Source organism: Hyperolius riggenbachi, chromosome 8 (assembly GCF_040937935.1).
Source record: "Hyperolius riggenbachi isolate aHypRig1 chromosome 8, aHypRig1.pri, whole genome shotgun sequence".
In the NCBI taxonomy this organism is placed as follows: domain Eukaryota; kingdom Metazoa; phylum Chordata; class Amphibia; order Anura; family Hyperoliidae; genus Hyperolius; species Hyperolius riggenbachi.
The window spans coordinates 157,541,719-157,556,291 of NC_090653.1; the positions used below are offsets into that span (position 1 = coordinate 157,541,719).

The 14,573-nt window shown below is 42.2% G+C and overlaps 1 protein-coding gene across 2 annotated transcripts in view; it reads right to left on the reverse strand.

Moving 5' to 3' along the window:
• ATRX (ATRX chromatin remodeler) overlaps positions 1 to 14,573 on the reverse strand; it is a 201,346-nt gene that overhangs the window by 20,697 nt on the left and 166,076 nt on the right. For both annotated transcript variants that reach the window (XM_068247594.1, XM_068247593.1), the window contains 3 exons: positions 11,962 to 12,070; positions 11,695 to 11,872; positions 9,176 to 9,370 (listed from right to left, as the gene is read on the reverse strand). In XM_068247594.1, coding sequence (XP_068103695.1) covers positions 9,176 to 9,370; positions 11,695 to 11,872; positions 11,962 to 12,070 — 482 coding nt within the window. The remainder of the gene's footprint in view (positions 1 to 9,175; positions 9,371 to 11,694; positions 11,873 to 11,961; positions 12,071 to 14,573) is intronic.

The window sequence follows — 14,573 nt, forward strand, 5'->3', positions numbered from 1 at the left end:
TGTTTCAGAAATTACATTTATGAGGCGTCTGGCATTACAATGAAACTGATCTACATTATTTACCTTAAAAGATACATAGCGCATTCTTTCTGGCAATACAGTGGCTACAAAATACATAACCTCAGGCTGTAAATTACCAGTTTCTAAGAAAGAGTGCAGCAATTTCATTAGATTCAAGCCTTTCCACATTTGTGCCTACAGCTTAAAAATATATCAAAAACAAAATCCAGGTGCGCATCTTAAAATAAAAGAAAACTCAGTATCAAAGGGCAGGATGGAATCACAAAAGAAATGCTCACACTAGAACAAAATTGATATGATGAAAGGTAAAAAGCATAGCTTTATTCACTTGTCACCACTTAAACTGTGTGAAACATACAACAGACGTTTCATCACCCAGCAAATATCTATATTCACAATTTTGTCATTCCATAACAGTTCATCTTCATTATTTACAGATTAATCGGACATTCCCATATGCATTTGATGTTCAAAACAACTGTCCTACCCCACAAATATGCCTGGTGCTCTGTGGAGGAAAGACTAGTGACTGTTCCCATCAGGTAATTTAATTAGCTATGCAACCCAAGACAGTCACGTTATATATCAAAAATAATTCAGTTTCTCATAAGCAATTTAGGTTACGTTCTCAGTGTCTGTTGCATTCCCTGTGACAGCAACGGATTGGGAAAGTGGCAATGTGTGTTACTTCAGATATGGTGAAGCATACAGTCCATTAAAAGTATGCTTCATTTTAACTGTTTAACGTGCGTGTTTTGAAGTAACGCATTGCATGCAGTGCGTTATGATGCTGCAGGCCAACACATACGACGCACAGCCATGTTAAAAGCAGCTGTTACACCACACTGCAACGTATCACTGTGAACGTAGCCTATATAGAGAACTGAACTGAAAGGCCAATGGATTCCCTGGATTGGTCAAGTTGGGAGGGTGAAGAAGCTTCCTGGGTCTGTGCCTTTTCATTTAGGGCTGAAAACCAGAGCCACAGATACGTTTTTAGAGCAAGTGTGAACCTACTCTTACTGGGGCTGATCACAGCTGAACAGCAGACGGCGTGGTACGATGGGTTTTAAACAGGGCTGTGGAGTCGGTACAAAAATCTTCAGACTCCAACTCCTCAGTTTCTGAAACCACGACTCCGACTCCGGGTACCCAAAATTGCTCAGACTCCGACTCCTCGACTCAGACTCCACAGCCCTGGTTTTAAATGCCATAATTCTTTTATTTTTTTCTATCTTTTCATTCATTTTTGTGCCATATGCTGTGTAGGATGGTGTTTATTGTCACTATTCATTTTATTTGCTTTCATGTGCTGGCTGTGTTTTTCAGTGTTTGTCAGGAACAAGTCCGACGAAGGCTTTTTATAAGCTGAAAGCTCACTATTTATCCATCTCTGGATAGCCAATAAATGGTATCATCCTGATTCAAAACTCCTTGCATTTAGGGCTGACTCACAGTAGTTAGTAAGTTGAAATGTAATAAATGCATGAATAAAAACTCATGAATGGGTTTGTAAATCATTTCGGTTTGCGCCTTAAACAGGCTTGTAACCCTTCACACTCCAGAAGCCTGAAGTCACATGCTCACTCAGCCCGACACACTCTGCATGTTTATAGCATTCACTAGTTGTACCCCACAGGCAGTCAGATTACCCCTGCACAAAATTATGACCACAAAAGTGTGTACCTATCTTTATGATAACCTTTAGGATGCGGATTATTCTCTAAGCCGATTTCTTAAAACCTGTGAACCGTTTTGAACACAAGTTCTTGAATTGTAATGGCACAATTTTTGCCATTACAGAAATTTTACAAGGTGTCTGGGCACACTGTTGTGATGCTGATCAGATTTCAGCAACACATACTGTGCAATATGCAGGCACATCATACATTTCAGTGTTCTCCCCAGAGCCTTTCAGCAGGGCGGAGCGCCCACCTGACCCTGCCCTCCCGCCCGGCTGCCGGTTCCCCTGGTCTGTAGCAGAGTTACTTCCTCCTCCTTGAATCATTACAGCAGCAGCGGCTGTGTCTGTGCAGCCAGCTCGCTGTTATTCAGGGTTGCTATCTCCGCCCTCTTCCCCAGCTCCCTTCGTAGTGTAGAGGGGCGGGGAAAGCTCCTGTGAAGTAGTTACACACAGGACAGATAAACTTGCACCGCGGGACGCCAGGCTCTATTCATTCCGGCAAGTGTCTTGTCACAACGGGGGAGGGGGGCTGTCTTGCAGCCGTTGCTGTGTGGCAAATGCCTTTTATGTGCAGACAGAATTAGTTTAGCGTCACACACTTGTACTACCCTCACTAATGAGTAATGTGGAGAGGAGAGCTGTAACCTTGCAGAAGATTTCTGCTGATTATAAAACGGGACATTACTGACCTTCTAGAAAAAAAAAAAAAAAGCAAGTTAGCTGTAATCTTAGCTAAACTTGGAAAATACTTGTGGTTATTGCTGTCTAAACTTCAGAGCACTTTATTCAGCAGCCTCCTTCTTTTGATATTCATAGCACAGTAACTTCGTGTGTGTGTGTGTGTGTGTGTGTGTGTGTGTGTGTGTGTGTGTGTGTGTGTGTGTGTGTGTGTGTGTGTGTGTGTGTGTGTGTGTGTGTGTGTGTGTGTGTGTGTGTGTGTGTGTGAGATCCTGCGTTGTCCCAACCCATCCAGTAGTACCTGACCTCGGCACGCCGAGGTTTACGCGCATACACCATTACTCCGCATGATAAAGGAAGGTTTGCGCGCGAGCGGCCCGCGTGTTTCACAATTTTGAGTCAACCCCCCAGTGTGACCCTCCCCACCCGGCTACTTTTTCATGCCACCCGGCTGGAAAAATATTCTGGGGAGAACACTGCATTACATAGAGAGCTCTGTCTGATGGGCACACTTGCGCATTGTGTAGCAGTGACTTCTGGCAATACATTGCTGTATGCATTTTGTACAGACTGTGGCGCTATCCCATTCAGTTTAGTTGAATGGGGTCAGCACAGCATCGGAGAGCAATGCAGGTGCCATGTTTTTGTGCAACCCCCATGGTCACCTGCGCTGCACAACAACACGACAGTGTGCTCAGGCCCTAATAGTGGTTTTCCACTAGCGCCGTCTGTCTCTGAGATGCCGATTACGCATGCTCAGCTATGTGGATTCGGACGCATTGTCCAGACTTCTGAAGCACTGCTTCAGAATGTTTTCATGCATACAAATTCGGAAGCAGCCTATTGATTTCAATAGGTTGCGATTAGGTATTTGTGTATGTGAAATCGGGTACCAACAGCTCTAGTATAAATGGGCCCTAAATCTATTCACAGCACTGAGTATAACAAAAGTATCAAACAACCACTACAAGTTCCATACATAAAGTATCTACTCCCAACACAACCGAATACTTCCAAGAAATAAATCCTGCATACAATTATCCATTTACAGTTTCAATAATACACTTTCTTTTCTGTATTACAAGACCTGACAATCATTGCAGTCACTACTACTACAGGGGTGCAAAGTGAACAGATCCCTATTCCCTATACCACACTTGCCTATGCCATTGCCATGCCATCTTTTACATTGCTTTGGTTTCCTGTGGTTTAGCATATTTCATAAAAAAGACTTCAATTAACCCCTACAATGCCCTACTGACTTTGGCTTCCCACCACAAAGTGCTTTCCAGTGTTTATGTGAGAGATGGGAGAAGACCCACAATCATGGGGGAAACATGCACTCTCCACGCAGAAGGTGTCCTGACTAACATTAACATGGACTCTAGCACTGATGGCAGGAGTGCTAACAACTAAGCCACCGCCATCCACTTCAGATGCACGAATACTATAATCACGCATTAAATCTTATCCCTTTTAGTCACTAACAGTTCCATTTAAAAGTGGACTCTAACACAACATGGTTTTCTCGCTGTCAACTCATTTAACAGGCTTTTAACGCGCTTTCTGAAAAAAAAAAAAATACTGAATGGAGAATGTTGGAGCTGTAACATTATTTTGCCAGCTAATTTTACACAGACAGAGTGATAAAGTTGGGAACATGAAGTTATATGATTAAGTGGCACTGGGAAACCCACAGCTCAAGTCTAATAACCGAAAAGGCAGCAGTTGGAATTTTCCAACCAGTTTAAAACTTCTGAAGCCAAGTATCAAGCTTCTGCAATCTGAATGATAGCAGCTGTGCGAGCAATACTCTCACAAATGAAAAAAATCCCAAGACTATGAAACCTGCTACAAAATCCCCATTAGCCCCATGCCTAAACATTTAATATGCTCCTTTCCTACAAAGGTATTTCCAAAGTCATATTAATTAACTTCATAATTGGGATAGTGGAATTCTAATATTCTGTACAGTGTAGAGTTCTTTCCATACTTCCATTTCCACATGTAAAGACCACCACCAAATCACTGACCTCCATTCCCACAGTCCTAACAGTCAGGCAGTGGGCCAGAAGATCTCCATGTCTTTCTAGGCTAATGAAATACTCTCATAGGAAAAGTCACAGGGATAGGGCAATATAACAGCAAGCTTTAGACACCAAATTACATCCACAGTTATAATTGGTGCAGTGCTCAGCTAGCAAAACACTGAAACTCCCTTGAGAAAGAGCTCTCCATTACCATATACATGCCTCAACTCACGAAGCATTACCACATTTGGTAATACAGAAAACAGCTGATTTTACCAATCAACTTGCCAAACCTCAATTCACTTCAGTTCAATTCAGTCAAGTGGCATGAAAAAGTAGCCCAGTTGGGGCGCGACGAGGGGAATACAGGGTCAGCACAACTCTGCTAACAGCATCGGAGGAAGATGAGGAGATGAGCTGATGACAGCCGGGTGCTCACCACAATTAGCCGGGTGAAGCACCCGGCTAAAAGATCCTGGGGAGAACACTGTAAACCTATTACCGCACAGAAAAGTAAAATTACCAATTAGTGAAGTAAATTAACGACTTTTGTGGTAAATACCTCAAGAAATGTAAAAAAAAATGCAATTCACAAAGATTAAAGCATTTGGTAAGTCAAGTAGAAGTGTTCGGTATTTACTTCCAGCTCTGACCAGCTGGTAACTCACACTCTCCATGCGGTAACCCTGTCTGATGTAGCAGACAGTCCATTGGGAGAGCCACACAGCCCTGCTTCTTACCCCATTTGATCCCATACTCTGGAGGGAGGACTTCCAAATGGCAGAGCAGGAGATAGACATTTAAAAAGGCTTTTCTGTAGCCCTTTGAATTCGGGGAAAAAAGTGTGAAATACCTAATGCAGTATTTTACTGACCTAAATTATTTTACTGAACTGCCCTTGGTGAATTGAGGCCACAGAGTTATAAAAAAATGCTCTGTTCACTTTCCTACACTATAAGACGTGTCTATCAATGGTACAATTTTGATTGTACACTATTAACACATTATGTAGCAGAAGGATAAACTGAGTGAATATACTTTTAAAGGATACTTTAGATAGTCCCATATATTACATAGACGTGGTAAGATTGTACAATCAAGATTGCATGATTAATGAGTACCTCAAAAATCTTGAAAGTGTATGAAGAAAATGTCAATACCTAGTGGAGTAGCAAAAGAGGATAAAGAGCTTGCAAACGTACCAGGGCCCCATGTGCCTGAGGGACCCTCCTCCAGTGGCTGCATAAGCTCTTTATTGGTGCTGTAGTGGTAATAAGTAGCTCTATATGTGCTTTGGATACTGGCAATCACTAAACCATCTGCTTCCACTTTTCACACAGTGGCTGTCCTTGAATAACTGGCTTTAGTGGTCTGTACAGAGTTCTCCCCAGGCTCTTTTAGCCAGGTCCTCCACCCAGCTAATTTTGGTAAGCACCCGGCTGTTATAGGTTCAACTCCTCAACCTCCTCCTATGCTCTAAGCAGAGTTGCACAGAAATCCACCGCCCCGGCATTCCCCAATCATGCCCCACCCGACCACTTTTTTATGCCACCCAGTTGTGAAAAATTTCGAGGGAGAACTATGCTGTATCATGAGATTGTTAGACATACAGTGCTTGGGGGTGCAGTATAACATATGCAATGGGGCACAGGAATCTGTAGTTACACTTCACCCGGCAACAGGACAAAATGAATACCATCCCACCCAGCACACAGTGCTGAAGAGGGGGCTAGCACTGCTGTAGCAATATGTATGAAAATTTCAATTGCCAGTGTACAAATCTACACACAAATTTAAACATTCTTTATCTGTAGGGTAGTGATTAGAAAACAATTCTAATATACTTAATTAGACCCAGTTGCTAAACCATAACAATAGAACCTGTGTTAATTGCCACACTCAGTGATTTGCTAGCTCCAACTTTCCGTCCAAGGTGCAGCTAATATGAAAGCTAAAAGAATTTTCACTCACCCCACTGTGGAGGCCAAAAACTTGACCAGCATTGTAAAAACCTTCACACTAACACAAACTTTATTCATCATGGCGTGGCAGTAATAAGTCTGCAAGACTCCATAATGCTGAAAGGGCTGTGCACAAGTGTTAAAACAAGTTTGTACCCATGTGCAATGAACACAAGACACCTTTAAAGAAAATTTGTACTGAAAAAAAAGTTCCCCTGGGGGGTACTCACCTCTCACCTTGGGTGGGGGAAGCCTCTATACCCTAATGAGGCTTCCCCCATCCTCCTGTGTTCCACGGCGGTCTTGCTGCAGCCCACGGAACGCACAGGCGACAATTGTCGGGCTGTGCAATATTTACCTTTTCTGGCTCCAGCGGGGGCGCTGTTGCGGCTCTTCCCACAGAGATAGGCGAAAATAGCCGATCTCCGTCGGGTCCACTCTACTGCGCAGGCGACTTGCGCCTGCGCAGTAGAGCGGCCCGACGGAGATCGGCTATTTTCGCCGATCTCCGTGGGAAGAGTGGATACTGCGCCTGCGCTGGAGCCAAGAGGTAAATATTTACATTGCCGCCGCTCTGGGAGGATCTTCGCCGCCGCAGGCCCGAGGACGGGGGAAGCCTCAATAGAATCCGGAGGCTTCCCCCACCAGGTGAGTACCCCCCAGGGGAGGTTTTTTCATTACAGATATTCTTTAACTCATTGCCTTTTTACTGTCACTCAAAGTTTTGTAAGCAGAAGTGGACAGGTCACCACTGCTTCATGTAAAGAACAGTACTGATAATTCTGCTACTGTGAGCATTCAATAGTGTGATATTTTGCAAGTTACAGAAGTCCTATCCAGGATCACAAGAGAGATATTCAGAACAAATGAGGACAAAAAACATGCCACTTAAACTACAGTCAAAAAGAGAATAATATTCGGAGAAAAATATGAAATGCTGAACAAGTACTACAAAACAATTTATATAATTTAAGGCACACCACAATAATATAGCAACTAATCTATGTCTGGCAATGATGGGCTGACTTGTGGAATTCAGGGCATCTGTAGAAGCAGCATTTTATCTAACATGCGAAAAGCACCAAGTCGTCACTAAACGTCTGACAAGAGCTGTAAGGTCACTGTTGGTGGTCTGCACCTCAGCCATTTCATTAATATATCAGGAGAGAGGGGAAAAGTTCCAGCAACATTACCAGTTAAGAGGGTTGAGGAAGGGGGAAACACACCCTATTGTTTACTTCGCTAAACTTTATCCTACCAGGCTAAATATGATCTCTAAGGTAAGACGTCCCATCAATCTCCCCTTGAAAAGGGACGTGTTTCTACTTTGAGGCAAAGGCCATTATTCTGCTGTTCTAGTCATCTAATATTCAAGTCAAGCTTCAGTTCACACTAGGTTCTCTGGCATTCTTTGTCTGTGGGAAAGATCTATGCTGGATAAGTGTGTGCTTGAAGGAAGGGGAGGAGGGGTAATAGCACAGGGTAGCAGGTTACCTTTCAAAGAACCGCCGAAGTAAAAAGGAAAGAATTACGCTTGGAATAAACTCAGCAGCCATCTACTAGTTTGTGCTACTCTTGCAGTAGGCTGTTTTTCTGCAGGTTTTCATATTCTTCGTATTCATTGGACGCACATGAAAAGCTTGTGGTATTTATTTTCGTGCGGGAGTCCCTAAAAGTCACGTTTGAAGGAGATGCTGTTCTAATAAAAGTTACCAAAGCTACGCCAAAACAAGTCTGCACTAGTCTCGCTCCAAACAGGGGTGAAAGAGCTGTGAGGGTCACAACAAAACTGCCCATCCCTGTACTTTGGTTGTATGCCAAAAAGTCAAGTTACATCAAGATTCTTTTATGTGGACAACATTCTACATGCCAACAAATACAGTGCTGTGCCCAGCAGAACATTACAGCATTAGACAGGAGAGCATGTGATTGACTTTCTGCTTTGTCAAATCGAAAACTGCAATAGTGTGCACTGCACATTATCCCTTCAGTTTCTGTACAGTGCTAAAACTATCATTTTGAATATAAGGTCATTACAGACAAATCACGAGACCTGAAAATACTCCAGCGTATATATTAATTACAGTATAATCTATGGCTCTACTGGATCATTTTAGCATTTGCAAAGCACACCTGTCATCAGATCTGCATTAGTGTTGTCTCGTCAGCAATGCCAACATACAGTTTGTAAGCCAAAATTTTCTGTCTGACTGCATAAAATTGCCTTTTGTCTGGATTCCTCTATTTCTACATGCCAGTGCTGACGGCAAGCTAGCCATGGCTATCACACACTACCAGGAGATCCATTGTTTTCATATGTGGTACAGTTTAAGCTGGCTATAGACAAGCGACAGTGGTTGGATTTCTTGCCATGTTGCCATTGCTGTCCAGGCATTTTGACATACACCAACCGCTCCATAAATACAACCAGTTGTCTCAGTTAAATGGCTACTATCTGCTCTATGGTGAGGAGAAAGAAGTGGCAAAAAGACGCAAATAGTGCTGTTCAACAAAATAAGCCAGGTTTACTACCCATCTCACCAGTTAACTCTCTCCACCCCCTCCCCACCCAACTTCACTATACAGCACTATGACAGTGCTGGTGTATCTGGAGTTGTGAGATTGCAGTGTCATCTCATGTCTAAGAATTATAAACAGTGTAGCACTCTGGTTTGGTAGAAGCAAAAAGCTGGTTCCTATTACATAATACACACAAACATTAGGTTAAGTTATTGGCGTGAGCGAAAACGCAGCAATAAATTACCCTTTGTACAGTGCTATTTTATCAATGGTCCTTTTACCTTTGGCAGTTTGGGGGTTTCTCGCTTTTTCTTTTTCTCCGGATTGGTGTCATCCAATAGATCTGGCTCAAATGTATATAGCTCTGTGAGCTCATTCATGGTGAAATGACGCTCTATCTGCTGCTGGTCAATTACTCTATATGCCAAGGACTGTTTAGTGACCTGTCGATCATAGATCTTCTCTTCCATGGTACCCTGGAAACACACAATAAGTATATACCTATTCAGTGTATACATTTCCCATTAGCTTATCTAAATCCTTCTTAGGCACATTCTACCATTGTAATTGAAATCACTAAACTATTTTCTTATAAAAGCTTAAAATTTAAATAAAAAGGAGCCGAATAATCCTTATACTTACCAGTTTATGTAGACAAAAGTCCAAAAGTCAATACCAACTTTACAATTGTTTTGGGGCCATGGAGGTTGCCCTTCTTCAGAATAAGTACAGACAAGCTATAGGTCTGCACTTATTCCGCACTCATTCTTAAGAAGAGGCACTGAAACTATTGTCAATTCTGTGTTTGCTTTGAAGAATAAACCTACTTCAGCGTTTAAGAAATGGGGCCATATGCGATTCACCCTTTTCTCCTAAGTTTTCTCCTAGTAGATGAGATTTCTTCTTGTATTTAAAATGCATTTTCAGTATTTTGCTAGTAAAAAAGTAACAAAAAGTGGGTGAAAAAGTACTGTCAAAATTATTCTATTTTCTTGCTTGCTGGCGACTTAAAAGGCATTTTATTAACAAGTTTAAAAATATCACCTAGGAGAAAACTCGGGAGAAAAAGTTAATTGCATTGCATACGGGCCATGGTGTGCTAACCTACTTTGGACTTTTGCTTGTATGGATAGGGGATGTTGTTCAGCACCCTGGTTCTGCACCTCACCTGTTGGAAAGATTTGCCACTCTTAACCTACCCCTTGAGTGTATCAGTGAGCTATTCCCAGCATGATCAAATATGTTTAAGGATCAGTTGGAGTGAACCTTCGATATAGAAATTGCTATTGTTAAACTGCTCATACAGTAAATGTTCCCTACCTGTCCTGCAAACTTCTAGATTTTAAAATTTAAGTCATTAAAATAGAAAAATTGAACAGATCATGTGGTCTGAGTTCATGGGCTGCACACTTGTTTACAATATTTACAAGCCTAAGGGTTCACATTATAGCGAGGGGCTTATGAATTACCTTTTTAAAAGTGGTCTGTGACGGCAGAATTACCACTTCTCTTATCACAGATTTCATGTAATTGTTCAAGTATCTACAGACCCACACGTGGCCGTCAGCCAAACCAACCTATAGCATGCATGTCCATATTGCCCTAACCCCATGTAGTCTCTGCTAAGGGAAAACTCACAACTTTGGCTTCCTTTCTTGAATAGCTACATTTTTCCCCATGATAAGCTGGAGCTAGAAAAGTCTTAATCCCCCCCCCCCCCCCCCCCCCCAAATCACCACTATGATTATGAACCCATCATGAACAGCCAATCTGTTCATACTAAACCAAAATCTAAAATCTTCAGTATGCATCCAAGTGATTGAAACAGTAAGTGTTGTCTGCGCACGGCAATATTGGCAGCCGTTAGTGACTAAAGCCCCAAGTCAGGTTTATCTAAGGCAGAGAGTGTCAGAAAAAATAAACACCATCAGGCTGTGCACACCTGGAATGGTTTCTAATAGTGTCAACTACATTTTCTTACTCTAAATATGCTAATTTTATGCAGATCATATTTACTGAACCCAAATGCTACACTTGATCTTTACGCAGCTTAGCATTTAAGGGATATTTTCTGCTTTTCTGCCATAAAACGTGGGAACATAATTTTTATTTTGCAATCTACATGGTGTTTGCCCACTGCAAAATCGTTCCTCATTCGCCTTTATTTACATTAAGAAATGTATCTCAGGTGGCTACAGCTATGGCAGGTGCACTACTGTGGAATTTATGTTGTGTGTTTTCCCAAAGTGATTAGAAACAACTGGTCTTACGGATTGGAGAAGAAGTCTGTGTAATAAACAGCCTAGGTTAAACATTACTGGGAGGGTGGGGCTATATACTGCAGCAACATACAGCAATAGGAAGTGTTTCTGATGCTGAAACCAAGATAATTCAAGTAAAAGTGGGTATACTGAATAGGTTACTACATTCTACTGCTGTATAGGTCACTGGGGTTCCTCTAACTACTTTGCGACTTCTCCATTCCGATTGGCGTGAGCAGATCGGCAGCCCCAGGACCACTCCACGCCAATTGGTGTGAATTGCTGTGGGCGGAGATAGCAGGGGATCGTGCACACATACCCGCTGGAATGATGGAGCTCTGCTCCGCCATAAGTCTCCCAACGGCGATCGCCAGAAGGAGACTGTTAGATGGCGAAACCGTGGTCCTCAAGTGGTTAAATGACAATCACTGTGTGGCACAACTGCCACTCACAGTTATCTTGTTTTCTTCCACCCACTGTCTTGTTTGGTTTAAACACACAAAGTATAGTTTTCATTATGAATCAAATCTGCTACAAACCTGTGCCAAAAACCTGTACACAAAGACTGTCTTGATCTGCCCAAATCGATATACCCTGAAGATACTCTGAATATCATATGATGGATTCCATGAAGCGTCAAAGATAATCACACGATTAGCAGCAACAAGATTTATGCCAAGGCATCCTGCCCTTGTAGAAATGAGGAACAGACGACCCCTGGGATCATTTAAAAAATAAACAGATTATTCCAGGCAAGTGAATCACAAGAAACACAGCTTGTGTATTTGCAGTGTGCAATGTCTTACCTCACATTGGTTACATCATTAAACTCTTCAGCCCATTTCTTCCGTGTATTAGCAGTTGTTGAGCCGTCTAATCGGTAGTAGTCAATATTTCTGAACCATTTGCCTTCACCTAAAAGTATATTGAGCTCCAATGATTATTATGCAAAAGGATAAATGCTAAAAGTAAGCTATTAACATTATTATGTATTTATATAGCCACAATGTATATCTGTAGAAGTTACTAATGTGGATATTATGCAAACCTGAAATCCATTTTTAAAAAAAGTCCATTTTAACCTGAAAATTAATTGACTTAAAAATCTTGCAACTGCACTTTACCCTTGTAAAGAAGATTAACCCTGAGAGGTCTTGCCTGTCAAAACTGCCCACATAGGTAGATTGACATTGCAGCAATCAAAGGCTAACCTTGATGTCAGATTGCATCAACATACGTTTGGGTTTCAAGATCAAATATCATACTTGTGACTGGTGCCATTGAGTTTATATGCTATGAAAAAGTTAACACGTGGAATTTGTGACCTGGCAAACAACCTCAAATAAATACTATGCATGGGCAGATCAACCAAGAGACAGATCTCTCTCTGATCACATTATTCATCCTTGGTGCAGGTGCATTATCACACGAGTCACGGCAGCAGGACAGGTGAGAGTTTACACGGCACCGGGGGGTAAAGGGGGGGGGGGGGGGGGTAAAGGTAGGGGTGGACGCATATTACACTTTTGGGAAAAACAGCCAGGGGTCCAGCAAGACACTGGCTGCACTGTAAACTTTGCACAGGTGGTGCTTTGCAGTGTGTCAGTCTGGGGATGCTTCACTTCTCAACCAATATATCACTGTTATGTGGACATTGTACTAATGAAACTGAATGTACTCCAGTAAACGATATGCTTCCAATTAGGAAGAGATACTGTTTCCTCCCCACAATTTGCTAACTGTAGTAAATGCAATTGCCTTCAAGGTCTAATTATTTTTGCACTAAAATGCAGAACAGCTGCTTGTGTTTAATTAGTCTAATAATTATGGCCTCTTTTTCTACCAGATGTTGGACACAAAAACCCTAGAAACATTTTGCAAAAGAAAGAATAAGTTACTGGGAAAAAAAAAACTCAAGCTACGTTTATATATTAAAAGATTGAAGATCAACTATGACACATTTCTTGGGGCACTCCTAGAAACTTCTACTTTTCCCCCAGAAGTAACAGTGTTTTCTGTATTATTGAAAGAACCGTTAAAACATCCTCAAGTTTAAATGCTGCTTAGGTTCCCATAGTGGAGAATGCTTACTTCAAATGCTTAGCATCAATAGTCACTGGAAGAGTAGGTGGCAGAATAACTCAAATTAGTACCTATAATTTTCTCAGGGGAAAATGGGTGGCTCAGTTTATTGAAGTATATATAGAGTATTATATCTGTCAGTTCCATGCCAAGCTCAAGTTAAGATATAATCATGTAACATTGAAAATTTTCCCAACAAAAAATATAAACTTTTGAGCCACTAAACAAAATTCTGCGCATTCTTTAGAGCAGTGCTGTCCAACTTCATGGGCATGGAGGCCATTTTTTTTTCAGACCCCATAGTGGAGGGCCGAAGGTTCTTGCTAGAGCCACAGACCCCCATTCCCCCCCCCCCCCCCCCCCCCCGGAAAAAATGCAATTAAAGGACAATTAGATTGGCAGCACTTTCCACAAAATGCAATTTAAAATTTCGGTTAAGTTCAATTTAAACTACATACAAACGTTTTAACTCATACATGAACATTATGGAAAATCCAAGTTGAAAATAAACTGTGAAGATAAACAATTTCATCCATCCTACTCCTGAAAAATGTGTTTTTGTTTTTTTTTACAACCTCCCAGTTTTATTTTCCGTTTTAAAAAGCTAAAAAAGTAGGTTTATTGCTATTGTCTCATGATGACGATTCAGCTTTTCCATAGTCTCACAGTTCGCAATCATGTGACCCCCAACAAGACAAATTCAGCAATCATGAGGCCCCCAACAAGACAAATTCAGCAATCACGAGGCCCCCAACAAGACAAATTCAGCAATCATGATGCCCCCAACAAGACAAATTTAGCAATCATGAGGCCCCCAAAAAATCATGAGGCCCCCAACAAGACACATTCAGCAATCTTGAGGCCCCCAACAAGACAAATTCAGCAATCGTGATGCCCCCAACAAATCATGAGGCCCCCAACAAGACAAATTCAGCAATCATGAGGCCCCCAACACGACAAATTCAGCAGTCATGAGGCACATAAATAGACAGCATTTCACATAAATAAGCAGAATGCCCCTTTAATATGGTAGACACCTCTCACCTGGCTTCTAAATTCTCCCCTACTGGCTGCTGTGCCTGGCAATAGTGTTTTGGGCCAGATTGGGGATGATGTGTGGGCTGAAATGCCTTGCGGTGCTGCTGTGGCCGGGCTGGCGGTGATGCTGTGGTGTGGCCGGATGAGTTAGTGACAGGTGCCTCCCCAGTTAGATAGTGACACGTGCCCGCCCAGTTGAGGTGGTGACAGGTGTCCCCCCAGTTGAGGTAGTGACAGGTGTCCCCCCAGCTAGGTAGTGACAGGTGCCCCCCCCCCCCCCCCAGCTAGGTAGTGACAG